Source organism: Argopecten irradians, chromosome 1 (assembly GCF_041381155.1).
Source record: "Argopecten irradians isolate NY chromosome 1, Ai_NY, whole genome shotgun sequence".
NCBI classification, from domain to species: domain Eukaryota; kingdom Metazoa; phylum Mollusca; class Bivalvia; order Pectinida; family Pectinidae; genus Argopecten; species Argopecten irradians.
Genome location: NC_091134.1, coordinates 25,099,282 through 25,113,567, shown reverse-complemented (window position 1 = coordinate 25,113,567; position 14,286 = coordinate 25,099,282). Strand labels below are relative to the sequence as shown.

The following is a 14,286-nucleotide window of genomic DNA, read 5'->3' as shown; positions in this document are numbered from 1 at the left end:
ACAATCTTTGGAACACGGTTCACTAGTCTAGATTGAACGGTCAATCCATCATCATATCTGAAGCATTATGGAATGATTGATGTATCGATAAAGCACCGAAGATTAGAATATTAAATTCGCGAAAACGATTAGTTTTTATTGAATTGAAAAATTCACAATTAAATTACCGATGGAACTGACATGTCAACAGTTTTTGCCCTGATGTCACTCGTATAATTTCAATCCTGATATTACGATCCTGTGATAATTGATAATCACATTTCTACTGTCAATCATCGCGTATAAAATCAGTAATTGTCCATCCTCCTAGATTCCTAGAATCACATTTTTGACTGCTGCCATTGTATCAACTTAAAGAAGCCGAAATACGTTATCAGCTTGGGATACCATGGGTCCAGCGGATATCTGACACGCAAATGAACGTTTTCTTAGAAATTTGTCAAGAGTAACCTTTAGTCCGATCATACCATGTTGTAGTTAATTGATTGAAACCGACTTAAGTTCGCGAAGTTGCACTCTACAAAACGTTAGCATTAGTATGATGAGTGTATTTGGGGTGAAGAGGTTTTACACCAAATTCGTCAGGCCCCCATAAAACCGGCCATGTTATTGCTTACCACCATTTGCGGCTGATTCCGGTGTTAATGTGTGACTACCTCTTGAGCCTCCAAAATACATTACATGAAGTCCATCGACACCAGCACTGTTAAATATTGGTAACTTTAGGTTTTGATGAATGTTGTCAGACGGTAGGGAAATAAACGGAAAAAAACATAGACAGCTATGGTGAGAAATTTTCAAATTCGTCTTCACGTGAATGTATCTACGAAGATAGATGTGGGAACATGTCATAACGTCAAAGCAACAAATCTCTTTTGACGTGGGCAGGTCATAATTAATGTCCACTGATAAGGTCTAAATTAGTACAATAATTACTTTCAGGGAAAAACATGATCTTGAAAGTGTTTCATGATATCAGATAAGGACAATAACTGTACGGACAAGGGGTGGTATCAGAAACAATACATCAAAATAGTTTTCTGCCATCAGATATTTTCTTTTATATCCAAAACTGTTACTTCAATGCTTATGAATTGGATGATATCACAAACAATACATTAAAATAGTTTTCTGCCATCAGATATTTACTTTTATATCCAAAACTATGACTTCAATGCTTACATGAATTAGATGATAACACAATCAATACATCAAAATAGTTTTCTGCCATCAGATATTTACTTTCATATCCAAAGCGTAGACTGCAGTTACATAGTCTGAATATTCAATAGTGTACGTAAGATGACGGAAAGCTTATTGATAACAAATGCTACGTGGTAGGCTGAAAAATCACTTACAATTTTGGTTCATTTGAACAATGTTTGTTACATTTATACTTTTAACATTTACTGTATGGTATTGTACTGATAAAAAAGCGAATATCGCAGGAAGAATTGTTCACCACAAATGAAAAAATCTATTAGGTTTTGATCTTTAATCACCAGTTTATATGAAAGTGGCCCTGCAGGTAGGGCGTTAGAATTGTACCTGCTGCCCCTATTGCATGATCGTAAAAGGCGACTAAATTTAGGATCTTATCTTTTCTCTTCTTCCTAACTGACTTTATCTTTCCTAATGCCTCCCTTGGCACCGCCTCACTTTTGGCCTTGAGTTGAGCGTTCGCCCCTGTGAGGAAGGCTCTGGGTTCTGTCCCCTGGCCGAGACACACCAAAGTCTATAAAAGTGGTAGTTTCTGCTCCTGCTTAGCGCTCAGCATACAGGGAGTGGGACGACTGGTTCGCCCGTTGTCAGTATAATGTGACCGGGTGGGGTGTGTTGCTTGGTGTCTTCGGCGGCATGCTTCAGTAATATAGCACTATAAAAAGTTCCACTATACAAGAAGACACAACATGAATATACCGCAGTCTCCCAAAACACGCACCTCGCACAACATACACGCAACACACCGCATACATGGGAGGCCGTCCTTACATGACCAGAGCTGTTAATAGGACGTTAATTAATCAAACAAACAAACAAACAAATGATCTTTAATCACCAGTTTATATGAAAGTAACCAACGCATAAGAACAAACTTTACAATGGTTGGAATTTCATAGGCAGTCAATTTAATACATTTATAAGTTAACATCCGTAACCGTATGTATTTTGCTTCATAGTAGAATGAATTTGATCAGGGAATATACAGTAGCACAAGAAGTTCAAATGTATTCATATAGGAAAGAATATGTATTGAAACATCACAAACCATTTATTTCATTGAAAACCGTTCTGATCTATGTTGTATCTATTAATGTAAGTGTCAAACACATTTTAACGTTTTTGCTTTTTGTATACGAATATACATATGCATATCATATTTATGTTCAAGAGAAATAACGTCCGGTAAAATAATACCAAAAAAATGTCGAGCTTAGAATAATCTTAATTTCCTCAGTTGCGAATAAATACCGTGCATAATTCTCGTACAGAAACCGTTTTCTAACACTGCGTTTCACGTCAGGAAATTACTGTCTGCTATATATTTTAACATTCTATCTTATGAACTCTTTAGTAATATCCATTTACATGATAAACCATTCTCAAGGCACTTTTGTTCACGACTCAGCACCGCTTTTAACGTTCATGAAGTCAAATTATATACGAGTATACATTTATTTATTGTTAAAGTAGCATTCAACTCTCAAACAGCAAGATAGAGCCAACACTAGGAAGGGTGGATATAAAAGGTCAAGTATTTAATACAGACCGTACATCGGTCCTATTAAGTTGGAATATTTTGAATTTCTCATCAGCCCGTTATCTATTACTGACGTTATGAACACCGCAACTTACTGGTTTTCATATTTCTATCCTATTCAGTTATGGTAGACTAATTGGTTTATCAATCATTAAATACATATATGCTATTTTTTTCTGTAAAGGGTTTAAATTGTTACTTGTGAGTGTCAAAGACAGAATGACTGAGCTAAGACCTTGAGATGCAATATATTTATTCATTAGCAGCTGATAAGACTTGAAGCACAGTTTAAGATAACCAAGGTCATCTCATTGATATAAATTGTCTAAGCGGTCCGGTGAGAGCGAAGAGAATAATTACTCGACATATAAAGCTCATCAAAGGCAACTTCATAGCGGTAAGCAAACAAATCATCACTTACTCAGAAAGGGATCTGTCCCGGCTAAAGTTGAACCAAAAACGCTGCATACTGACTCAAGTACTAAGAAATGGTGACTCTTATCATGACGATTTTCAACAATGGTACAATCATTTTCAGTATTTCTCATACCTACATGTATATCATTTTGTATCGACGGCCGTCGTGTATTGATGCGTAAGTATGTATTTGCCCCATTTCATGCGTCACTGTATAACCCCACTGCGACCTTTGTATTTATTTACTAAACAAAGCTTTGTAGAAAACGCATCACAAACCACCAGAAAAAATATGGATCCTCAATCCAGAATTTAGTATGTGCCCGCTAAACTGTTATTATGAGATTCATTTTAAAGTTACATACATGTGTATATGTGTGTATACAAAGTATGTTTCATGCGAAGGTTTTTGCTTTGATGACCCATGAGCGGTGACGGTTAGGCAACTTTCGGTAAAATGTGATGCTTTCTTTCCGTAAAAAGGGTCAACAAATCGAAATTTAGAACCAAACTGTTATAATGATCACGTGTTTTCTTTTTATTAATTCAATTGAATATTAACAAATTGGGTAGAGTGCCATGCTATCAGCCATTTACACATTTAAAACCATTTTAATCTTATGCAGATATCCAGAACACTTCTGTACACCCCTTCAAAGCTTTTAGTCCATTAATGGGTGACGGTGGTCACTTTGGTTTTTACAAGGAATTATTTAACCCTCTGTTGCGTTTTTACATATTCACCTGTTTCTAATTTTAAAACCATCGGCTAAGTTGTTTTGAGTAAATTTCAGGAAATCACTTATAGATGAGCAGACAGACAGACATGGTGATTGTAAGTGAAGATGCGGGGTCCTGTTACAAGACGACATTGACAAATACATAAATGTCATTTGTATGTGACGAACGACATCTGCTTCTTTGTGACGACTAGATTAAAATATATTTGGTCGTGACTCGTAATTAACGGAAGAAAATGAAAACAAAAGAGATGGAGCAAAGAAAGAAATAGAACAAAATATTATTGAACCATCATATTGCAAACATGACATGCTAAGCAGCAAATGAACATTTTATGTTGATTATTAACAAATTAATGAGAAGTTTCTGTTAATTTTAAAGTAAAAAATTTTTAAAACTGTTGACAATTTTGTCATTAAAACTGATATCGACGATTCCAATCTATCGATCTAATTCTCATGAAGGGTTTGCACAATTTCAATAAGAGCGTAAGACGTGTTGACAAGCATGCCTGCGGTTGGATTGCTATCTGATCGAGTTCTCAACCGAGATAAATACTTGATTTGTTGTCAAGGAAACCGCTGGCTTTTTCTTAGATATTCGCGTGTTTCAATAGAAAAGGTAATACTCCAATGCCTTAGGTTGATATCGAGGACTGGCGCTAACATAGAGAGGATTGAATGACATTAAAATCAAATTGCTCTGATTCCAAGGAACGACTTTGATACTGATCAAATGGCTTGGATCTATCTAAATTAATTTGACATAAGAATGTTATCCTGCAGTAGATTAAATTTTTAGTATCGGTTACGGTTCGCCTTACTATACTGAAGTCACGTTATATCGCCACTCATTGTATTCATTTTGGATACATTTCCATATAACTTTCTGCTTTATTTTGTTCATTGAGGTAGCACTATAGAATAGGCAATACTAATAATTGATGACACCAATTTTCGGACAACTTCTGTTCAAGAATTAGTTCCACTTGGCGAAGTTTTAGAAAGACAGAAGTAGGTTACCGCTGTCTTCGTAATTTACTCAAATAAATCTACATATTTTATGTAATACCAGATAATTTGTGATGTGTTTTCCAATATGCCTATAAAACATTATTTACTTCATGACTCATGCGATATCCATAATTAGGCTATTGGCGATTGGTTTGCCCGTTATAAAAATTGATTTTCCCCTCAAAAATGTATGTATTATTCCATTCATTGCTTTATCTCGAAAGAAAAAATGTATCTATGTGTTGCCGTATTAATACCATATATTCATGTACAATAAAAATGTACATGCATCTCTCAAATGTAGTCTTCTTCTCAACTCTCTTAACTAGAGTGATATTTCCTTCAGCGTCGTATCACTGAATATATAAACAGCCAATTAGCATTGTTCGACAGCTGCTTGTGTTCTTTCTCGCGAACGATCGTTTTTAAATTTGACTACCTGTTCGTCAGAAATGTTTCATTGAACTATTTTCAGTTCATTTTAAATAAAGTTTACTGTTATTTCTCCAGAATTTTTTCTTGGTTTTTTACTACCCACCAAGAACTGGCAAAAAAAATACGAAGTAAGTGATTTGTAAATGCTCTGTGATATATGTAGACTATTTAATAAGATAGGTATTTCAATGCACTATAATATCACCGCTTCAGTCCAAAATAATTATTGCAAAGGCGAAGCATTTTTCCATACAGTAGGTATAGTGTCATAATATAGTGTATATAAACGTGTTATGGACCGAAGACAGTTCAATTGGTTGGTACAATATTGTGTAAGGAGATCCAGTACTCACTGGTAAAAGTTAACCATTCAATCCGGTATCAATTTCCTATCTTTATAAACAGCTCGGTTCTGTAAATGGAGGTTCATCCTGACTGGAATGTTCGTGAAATATTTCTTTGTCATAGTTTGAACTTTCGTAGTTATCAAAACCCACGAAATCGACATGCGTGCAAAATCGTATGCAGAAAAAATGTCTATTTGAAATACAGCAAAATATGTACTACGACATTTTTTCTCTTGTTATCTCTTGACACCGGTCTTGCCATAGCCTTGGCGTGTTCTCTGCAGGAGTGGGATAAGGGATAATATGTTCAAAGTATTAAATTCTTAATGCAAGTTTTAGTTGAATAATATTGGAATATTCTGTGCCTATGCTTCAGAAATTTGCCATTTTCCTTTATACGAATGCTTTAATTTGACGCAGATTTAGAGGTAATCCGCTTGTGGTATGGTTTAGAAATCATTGCCTGTAATTGTCAATTAAATACAGATTTGCTGAAAAGGAAGAAATGTTATCGTAAATGTCCAGAAGAGAGAATTTTAGTAAAGTCCAGATGCCATATTCACGGAGAGGTGATAAATGGTAGTTGAATGGAATATAATTACAAGAATTAAATTTCAGATTTCCCGGAGAAAAAAGGATATTTTCTGAGATTAGTTCTCAGCTCAACAGATAATGGCTGAAAAACAATTTGTATAATTTGATCCGTAATACGAGATATTAACTAGTTATAGCATCAACGTGTGGTTATCACTATGCTGTCTCGTTCAAGGCGAAAACACAATTGATTTAAAGTGTTCACACCGATTATATGAAGTGTCGATTAGGGGCAGGACGTACAAATCGTGATGACAAAAAGTACAAAGAAACTATGAGCTGGTCGGTTATTTGATTTAAGTCCTATTAACATCCAGGGACATTTAAGGTGTTGGTATGAATGTCTTTATATTTTGTGAGACTGCGGTATGTTCGTATTGTGTCATTTTCAAAAGCTCTGTCTCGATTAATGGCGCCATTTTACCGAAGCACACCGGAGTAGACACCGGACAGCACACAACACCTGCTCACATTATACGTACACCCAGGAACAGGCCGTTGCCCAGCTCCCTTAAAGTTGAATGCTCAGCAGGTACAGGAACTTCCATTTATATAGACTATGGTGTGTCTTGGCTAGGATACATAATCCGGAATATTCCGTACAGAGGATGGATTTGTTTAAAAAACAATTTTGAAATATGTTTGTTTGATTATTTAAACCTCCTATTAACAGCCGGGGTTATGCAAGAACGACCTCCCATGTATACAGTGTGTAGCGTGTATAAAGTGCTAGGTGCGGGTTTTGGGAGACTACGGTATGTTCGTGTTGTGTCTTCTTGTATAGTGAAACTGTTGCTATTTTAATAGTGCTATGTCACTGAAGCATGTCGCCGGAGACACCAAGCAACACACCCAACCCGGTCACATTACACTGACAATGGACGAACCAGTCGTCCTACTCCTACTGTAGTATGCTGAGCGCTAAGCAGGAGCAGAAACTACCGCTTTATAGACTTTCGTTTGTCTCGGCCAGAGGACAGAACCCAGAACCTTCCTCACAGGGGCGAACGCTCAACTCAAGACCAAAAGCGAGGCGGTGCCAAAGGAGGCATAAGGAAAGATAAAGTCAGTTAGGAAGAAGAAACAAGATAAGATCCTAAAGTTAGTCGCCTTTTACGATCATGCAATACGGGCATCAGGTACAATTCAAACGACCTACCTGCAGGGTCACTTTTGAAGTACCTTCTCCAAAAACTTTGTAGACGTGCAATGGTAAAGATATTTCAACTTATTATCTCTAATACACAACGTCTTTGGTTTCAAGTTCGAGACCAACGTTTAGCAAGGCCAGTTGCGGGGAAAAATGACTAGCATTGAGTCTCAATATACACAGATAGTGTGCTTCAGTGAGGTACTTTAATGTAGTGATGGAAAGTTATGACAAAGTCCCGTTATCTCATAGGAGGGAATTGAACTTTTTGAGGGATTGGGGTTGGGTGATGATTGTATCTGTCCTGATTTGGGGTTGGGTGATGATTTTTTCTGTCTTGGATTGGGGTTGTTGATTATTGTATCTGTCCTTGGATGATGATTGTTACTGTCCTGGATTTGGGTTTGGTGATGATTGTTTCTGTCTTGGATTGGAGTTGGGTGATGATTGTTTCTGTCCAGGATTGGGGTTGAGTGATTATTGTTTCTGTCCAGGATTGGGGTTAGGTGATGATTGTTTCTGTCTTGGATTGGGGTTGGATATTTATGGTTTCTGTCCTTAATTGGGGTTTGGTGATGATTGTTTCTGTCTTGGATAGGGGTTGTATGTTTATTGTTTTTGTCCAGGATTGGGGTTGGATGTTTATTGTTTCAGTCCTGGATTGGAGTTGGGTGATGATTGTTTCTGTCTTGGTTTGGGGTTGGGTGATGATTGTTTCTGTCTTGGATTGGGGTTTGGTGATGATTGTTTCTGTCTTGGATTGGGGTTTGGTGATTATTGTAAACTACCTGGATTGGGGTTAGATGATGATTGTTACTGTCCTGGATTGGGTTTGGTGATAATTGTTTCTGTCTTGGTTTGGGGTTGGGTGATGATTGTTTCTGTCCAGGATTGGGACTGGGTGATGATTGTTTCTGTCTTGGACTGGAGTTGGGTGATGATTGTTACTGTCCTGGATTGGGGTTGGGTGATGATTGTTTCTGTCTTGGATTGGGGTTGGGTGATGATTGTTTCTGTCTTGGATTGGAGTTGGGTGATGATTGTTTCTGTCCAGGATTGGGGCTGGGTGATGATTGTTTCTGTCTTGGATTGGAGTTGGGTGATGATTGTTACTGTCTTGGATTGGGGTTGGGTGATGATTGTTTCTGTCCAGGATTGGGGTTGGGTGATGATTGTTTCTGTCCAGGATTGGGGTTGAGTGATTATTGTTTCTGTCCAGGATTGGGGTTGGATATTTATGGTTTCTGTCCTTAATTGGGGTTTGGTGATGATTGTTTCTGTCTTGGATAGGGGTTGGATGTTTATTGTTTCTGTCCAGGATTGGGGTTGGATGTTTATTGTTTCAGTCCTGGATTGGGTTTGGTGATTATTGTTTCTGTCTTGGATTGGTGTTGGGTGATGATTGTTTCTGTCTTGGATTGGGGTTGGGTGATGATTGTTTCTGTCTTGGATTGGGGTTTGGTGATGATTGTTTCTGTCTTGGATTGGGGTTTGGTGATGATTGTTAGCTCACCTGGTCCGAAGGACCGAGGTGAGCTTATGGGATACCGCAGCGTCCGGCGTCCGTCAACAATCGACTTCGTCTCCATAACCGCTGGTCGGATTTCAACAAAATTTGACTGGTAGTATCCTTATGGGCTACTAACTGAAAATTGTACAAATGATGGGGCTGATCCCCCGAGGGCCTGAGGGGCGGGGCCAAAAGGGGTCAATTTGGCTATTTCCATATAACGACTTCTTCTCTGAAACCAAGCATGGGATAGCACCCATAATGCAATGGTAGCATCCTTATAGGGTGGGGATTCAAAATTGTACAAATGATGGGGCTGACCCCCTGGGGGCCTGAGGGACGGGGTCAAATGGGGTCAATTTGGCTATTTCCATAAAAACGACTTCTTCTCTGAAACTAAGCATGAGATAGCACTCATAATGCAATGGTAGTATCGTTATAGGGTGGGGATTCAAAATTGTACAAATGATGGGGCTGACCCCCGGGGGACCTGAAGGGCGGTGTCAAAAGGGATCAATTTGGCTATTTCCATATAAACGACTTCTTCTCTGAAACCAAGCATGGGATAGCACCCATAGTGCAATGGTAGCATCCTTATAGGGTGGGGATTCAAAATTGTACAAATGATGGGGCTGACCTCCTGGGGGCCTGAGGGGCGGGGTCAAAAGGGGCCAATTTGGCTATTTCCATATAAACGACTTCTTCTCTGAAACTAAGAATGGAAGAGCACTTATAATGCAATGGTAGCATCCTTATAGGGTGGGGAATCAAAATTGTGCAAATGATAGGGCTGACCCACCCGGGGGCTTGAGGGGCGGGGTCAAAAGGGGTCAATTTGGCTTTTTCCATATAAATGACTTCTTCTCTGCAACTAAGCGTGGTATAGCACCCATAATGCAATGGTAGCATCCTTATAGGGTGGGGATTCCAAATTGTGCAAATGATGGGGCTGACCCCCCGGGGGCCTGAGGGGCGGGGTCAAAAGGGGTCAATTTGGCTATTTCCATATAAACGACTTCTTCTCTGAAACTAAGCATGGTATAGCACCCATAATACAATGGTAGCATCCTTATAGTGTGGGGATTCAAAATTGTGCAAATGATAGGGCTGACCCCCCGGGGGCCTGAGGGGCGGGGTCAAAAGGGGTCAATTTGGCTATTTCCATATAAATGACTTCTTCTCTGCACCTAAGCATGGTATAGCACCCATAATGCAATGGTAGCATCCTAATAGGGTGGGGATTCCAAATTGTGCAAATGATAGGGCTGACCCCCGGGGGCCTGAGGGGCGGGGTCAAAAGTGGTCAATTTCCATATTAATGACTTTTTCTCTGCAACTTAACATGGGATTACGCTCATAATGCAATGGTTACATCCTTATAGGGTTTGGATTCAAAATTTTGCAAATGATGGGGCTGACCCCCCGGGGGCTGAAGGGTGGGGTCAAAAGGGGTCAATTTGGCTATTTCCATATAAATGACTTCTTCTCTGCACCTAAGCATGGTATAGCACCCATAATGCAATGGTAGCATCCTAATAGGGTGGGGATTCCAAATTGTGCAAATGATAGGGCTGACCCCCGGGGGCCTGAGGGGCGGGGTCAAAAGTGGTCAATTTCCATATTAATGACTTTTTCTCTGCAACTTAACATGGGATTACGCTCATAATGCAATGGTTACATCCTTATAGGGTTTGGATTCAAAATTTTGCAAATGATGGGGCTGACCCCCCGGGGGCCTGAAGGGTGGGGTCAAAAGGGGTTAATTTAGCTATTTCCATATAAACGACTTCTTCTCTGCAACTAAGAATGGAAGAGCACTTATAATGCAATGGTAGCATCTTTATAGGGTTGGGATTTGAAATTGTACAAATGATAGGGCTGACCCCCGGGGCCTTAGACAACAATAGATGCGAGGTCAAAAAGGTCAATTAGGCTACTACTTTCATATAAATTACTTTATCTCTGAACTTATGTATTGGATAGCATATTTGTATGGTATCAATAGCATCATTGTATGATTGTGATTCAAAATTAAACTTTGGGAGTCAATTTTGCTTATTATTCTAATTGTCAGAGTCTTGTGATAATTACTAACAAAAAACCAGGTGAGCGATACAGGCCCTCTGGGCCTCTTGTTTCTGTCTTGGATTGGGGTTTGGTGATGATTGTTACTGTCCTGGATTTGGGTTTGGTGATGATTGTTTCTGTCTTGGATTGGGGTTGGGTGATGATTGTTTCTGTCCAGGATTGGGGTTGGGTGATGATTGTTTCTGTCCAGGATTGGGGTTGGGTGATGATTGTTTCTGTCTTGGATTGGGGTTGGGTGATGATTGTTTCTGTCCAGGATTGGGGTTGGGTGATGATTGTTTCTGTCCAGGATTGGGGCTGGGTGATGATTGTTTCTGTCTTGGATTGGAGTTGGGTGATGATTGTTACTGTCTTGGATTGGGGTTGGGTGATGATTGTTTCTGTCCAGGATTGGGGTTGGGTGATTATTGTTTCTGTCCAGGATTGGGGTTAGGTGATGATTGTTTCTGTCTTGGATTGGGGTTGAATGTTTATGGTTTCTGTCCTTAATTGGGGTTTGGTGATGATTGTTTCTGTCTTGGATAGGGGCTGGATGTTTATTGTTTCTGTCCAGAATTGGGGTTGGATGTTTATTGTTTCAGTCCTGGATTGGGTTTGGTGATGATTGTTTCTGTCTTGGATTGGTGTTGGGTGATGATTGTTTCTGTCTTGGATTTGGGTTGGGTGATGATTGTTTCTGTCTTGGATTGGGGTTTGGTGATGATTGTTTCTGTCTTGGATTGGGGTTTGGTGATTATTGTATCTGTCCAGGATTGGGGTTGGGTGATGATTGTTTCTGTCCAGGATTGGGGTTGGGTGATGATTGTTTCTGTCCAGGATTGGGGTTTAGTGATTATTGTTTCTGTCCTGTATTGGGGTTCAATGTTTATGGTTTCTGTCCTTAATTGGGGTTTGGTGATTATTGTATCTGTCCTGGATTGGGGTTTGGTGATTATTGTTTCTGTCTTGGATTGGGGTTTGGTGATTATTTTTTCTGACCGTAATTTGGGGTTAGGTGATTATTGTTTCTGTCTTTGATTGGGGTTGGATGATGATTGTTTCTGTCCTGATTTGGGGTTTGGTGATGATCGTTTTTGTCCAGGATTGGGGTTGGGTGATGATTGTTTCTGTCTAGGATTGGGGTTTCGTGATTATTGTTTTTGTCCAGGATTGGGGTTGGGTGATGATTGTTTCTGTCTAGGATTGGGGTTGGGTGATGATTGTTTCTGTCCAGGATTGGGGTTGGGTGATGATTGTTTCTGTCCAGGATTGGGGTTTGGTGATTATTGTTTCTGTCCAGGATTGGGGTTGGGTGATTATTGTTTCTGTCCAGGATTGGGGTTAGGTGATTATTGTTTCTGTCTTGGATTGGGGTTTGGTGATTATTGTTTCCGTCCTGGATTGGGTCGTTGGGTTGGATGTTTATGTTTCTGTCCTTAATTAGGGTTAGGTGATGATTGTTTCTGTCTTTCATTGGGGTTTGGTGATTATTGTGTCTGTCCTGGATTGGGGTTTGGTGATTATTGTTTCTGGTCCAGGATTGGGGTTGGGTGATTATGGTTTCTGTCCAGGATTGGGGTTGGGTGATTATTGTTTCTGTCTTGGATTGGGGTTGGGTGATGATTGTTTCTGTCCTGGATTGGGGTTTGGTGATGATTGTTTCTGTCCTGGATTGGGGTTTGGTGATTATTGTTTCTGTCCAGGATTGGGGTTGGGTGATGATTGTTTCTGTCCAGGATTGGGGTTGGGTGATGATTGTTTCTGTCCAGGATTGGGGTTTGGTGATGATTGTTTCTGTCCAGGATTGGGGTTTGGTGATTATTGTTTCTGTCCAGGATTGGGGTTTGGTGATTATTGTTTCTGTCCAGGATTGGGGTTAGGTGATGATTGTTTCTGTCTTGGATTGGGGTTTGGTGATTATGGTTTCTGTCCTTAATTAGGGTTAGGTGATGACTGTTTCTGTCTTGGATTGGGGTTTGGTGATTATTGTTTCTGTTCAGGATTGGGGTTGGATGTTTATTGTTTCTGTCCAGGATTGGGGTTGGATGTTTATGGTTTCTGTCCTTAATTGGGGTTAGGTGATGATTGTTTCTGTCCAGGATTGGAGTTTGGTGATGATTATTTCTGTTTTTGATTCAAACAGTGCGATAACATGTAAATGAAAGTAAAACACCAAATCAGAATACTTTATATAAATATTAATTATGGACCTTTGTTTCGGCCGGTCATTATTTTAAATTCTACAAATGCGATATACACATGTACATGTAACACCTTACGGACCGAAACAAAGTCCTTGATTTTTATATTAGATATGAAATGTCATGCACAAATGTCAAAAACAATCTCTAATGTATATACCAATCATAAGGAAAAAAGCAGCTTTTGGGCAATGAAGTTCACACAGGAATATTAACTCGGTGTTTCTAAAAATGGAAACACCTAGTCAATATGCTATAGTCATATATAGTTTTGTTTCGTTTATTCCAAATAAAAAAAAACCGACTGCTTTCAGTGTTGTGAGATTGTTTTGTAAATTCGAAGTATTACTTTTGCATTTTGTCCATGATCAATTTATCAATCGGCTTATTACTATAACCAATTTCTGGGTTTTGTCTTCGTTTAATCAATGTTTGGTATAATCAATTGTGGGTATAGATTAGTAATTTTGCCGTTTTGTAGTATTCGTTATTTTTATATTCAAAACAAAATTGCCTAAATTTAGCTGAATCGATGACAATTATTTTCTCTTATACGTTTTCAGACTGTTATTTTCAATATGGATATATTTCACTGAGGGAATATTCAGCAATTCACAGTCATAAACCGTTTGACCGTCTAGACGATATCAAGTAATTACGACGTAACTGACAAATATGGAAGGAAATAATAACATCTTGAAATCAATTACAAATACGGCCAAATCGTGAACACAAGTAATCGTCAATTTATTCCCTCAGCATCATTCGGCCATGAACTCGAGATGCTGTCCTGGTTTTGTAACTCTTACCGGCAGACTCGTGTAGGTACAACATTTCTCGTCACATGGTTTTTTTTATTATGCTAGCAACGAAGTGTTTGTAACATATGATCGGTTTTTAAACGATTGAATCTAAAAAGTCCGGCCTTTAGTAAATATGATGTAAATCCAGGGAAAAACTTCTATTCATTTCATTATCAGATTAAAGTTGTACATTGTGTAAGGAATAGATGGATACTGTCAAATATCTGTCTTTAGTTGGGAAAGGACT

The 14,286-nt window shown here is 38.9% G+C and overlaps 1 protein-coding gene across 1 annotated transcript; it reads right to left on the bottom strand.

Annotated features, from left to right (window-relative positions):
• Nucleotides 1-8,271: 8,271 nt before the first annotated feature.
• Nucleotides 8,272-14,070, bottom strand: LOC138319428 (bromodomain-containing protein DDB_G0280777-like). Its single transcript, XM_069262617.1, has 4 exons — nt 14,046-14,070; nt 12,035-12,862; nt 11,089-11,436; nt 8,272-8,636 (listed from the first exon to the last, which is right to left on the bottom strand). Exons 1-4 carry the CDS (start codon nt 14,068-14,070, stop codon nt 8,272-8,274), a joined length of 1,566 nt encoding a protein of 521 aa, XP_069118718.1.
• Between the last annotated feature and the right edge of the window lie 216 nt (nt 14,071-14,286).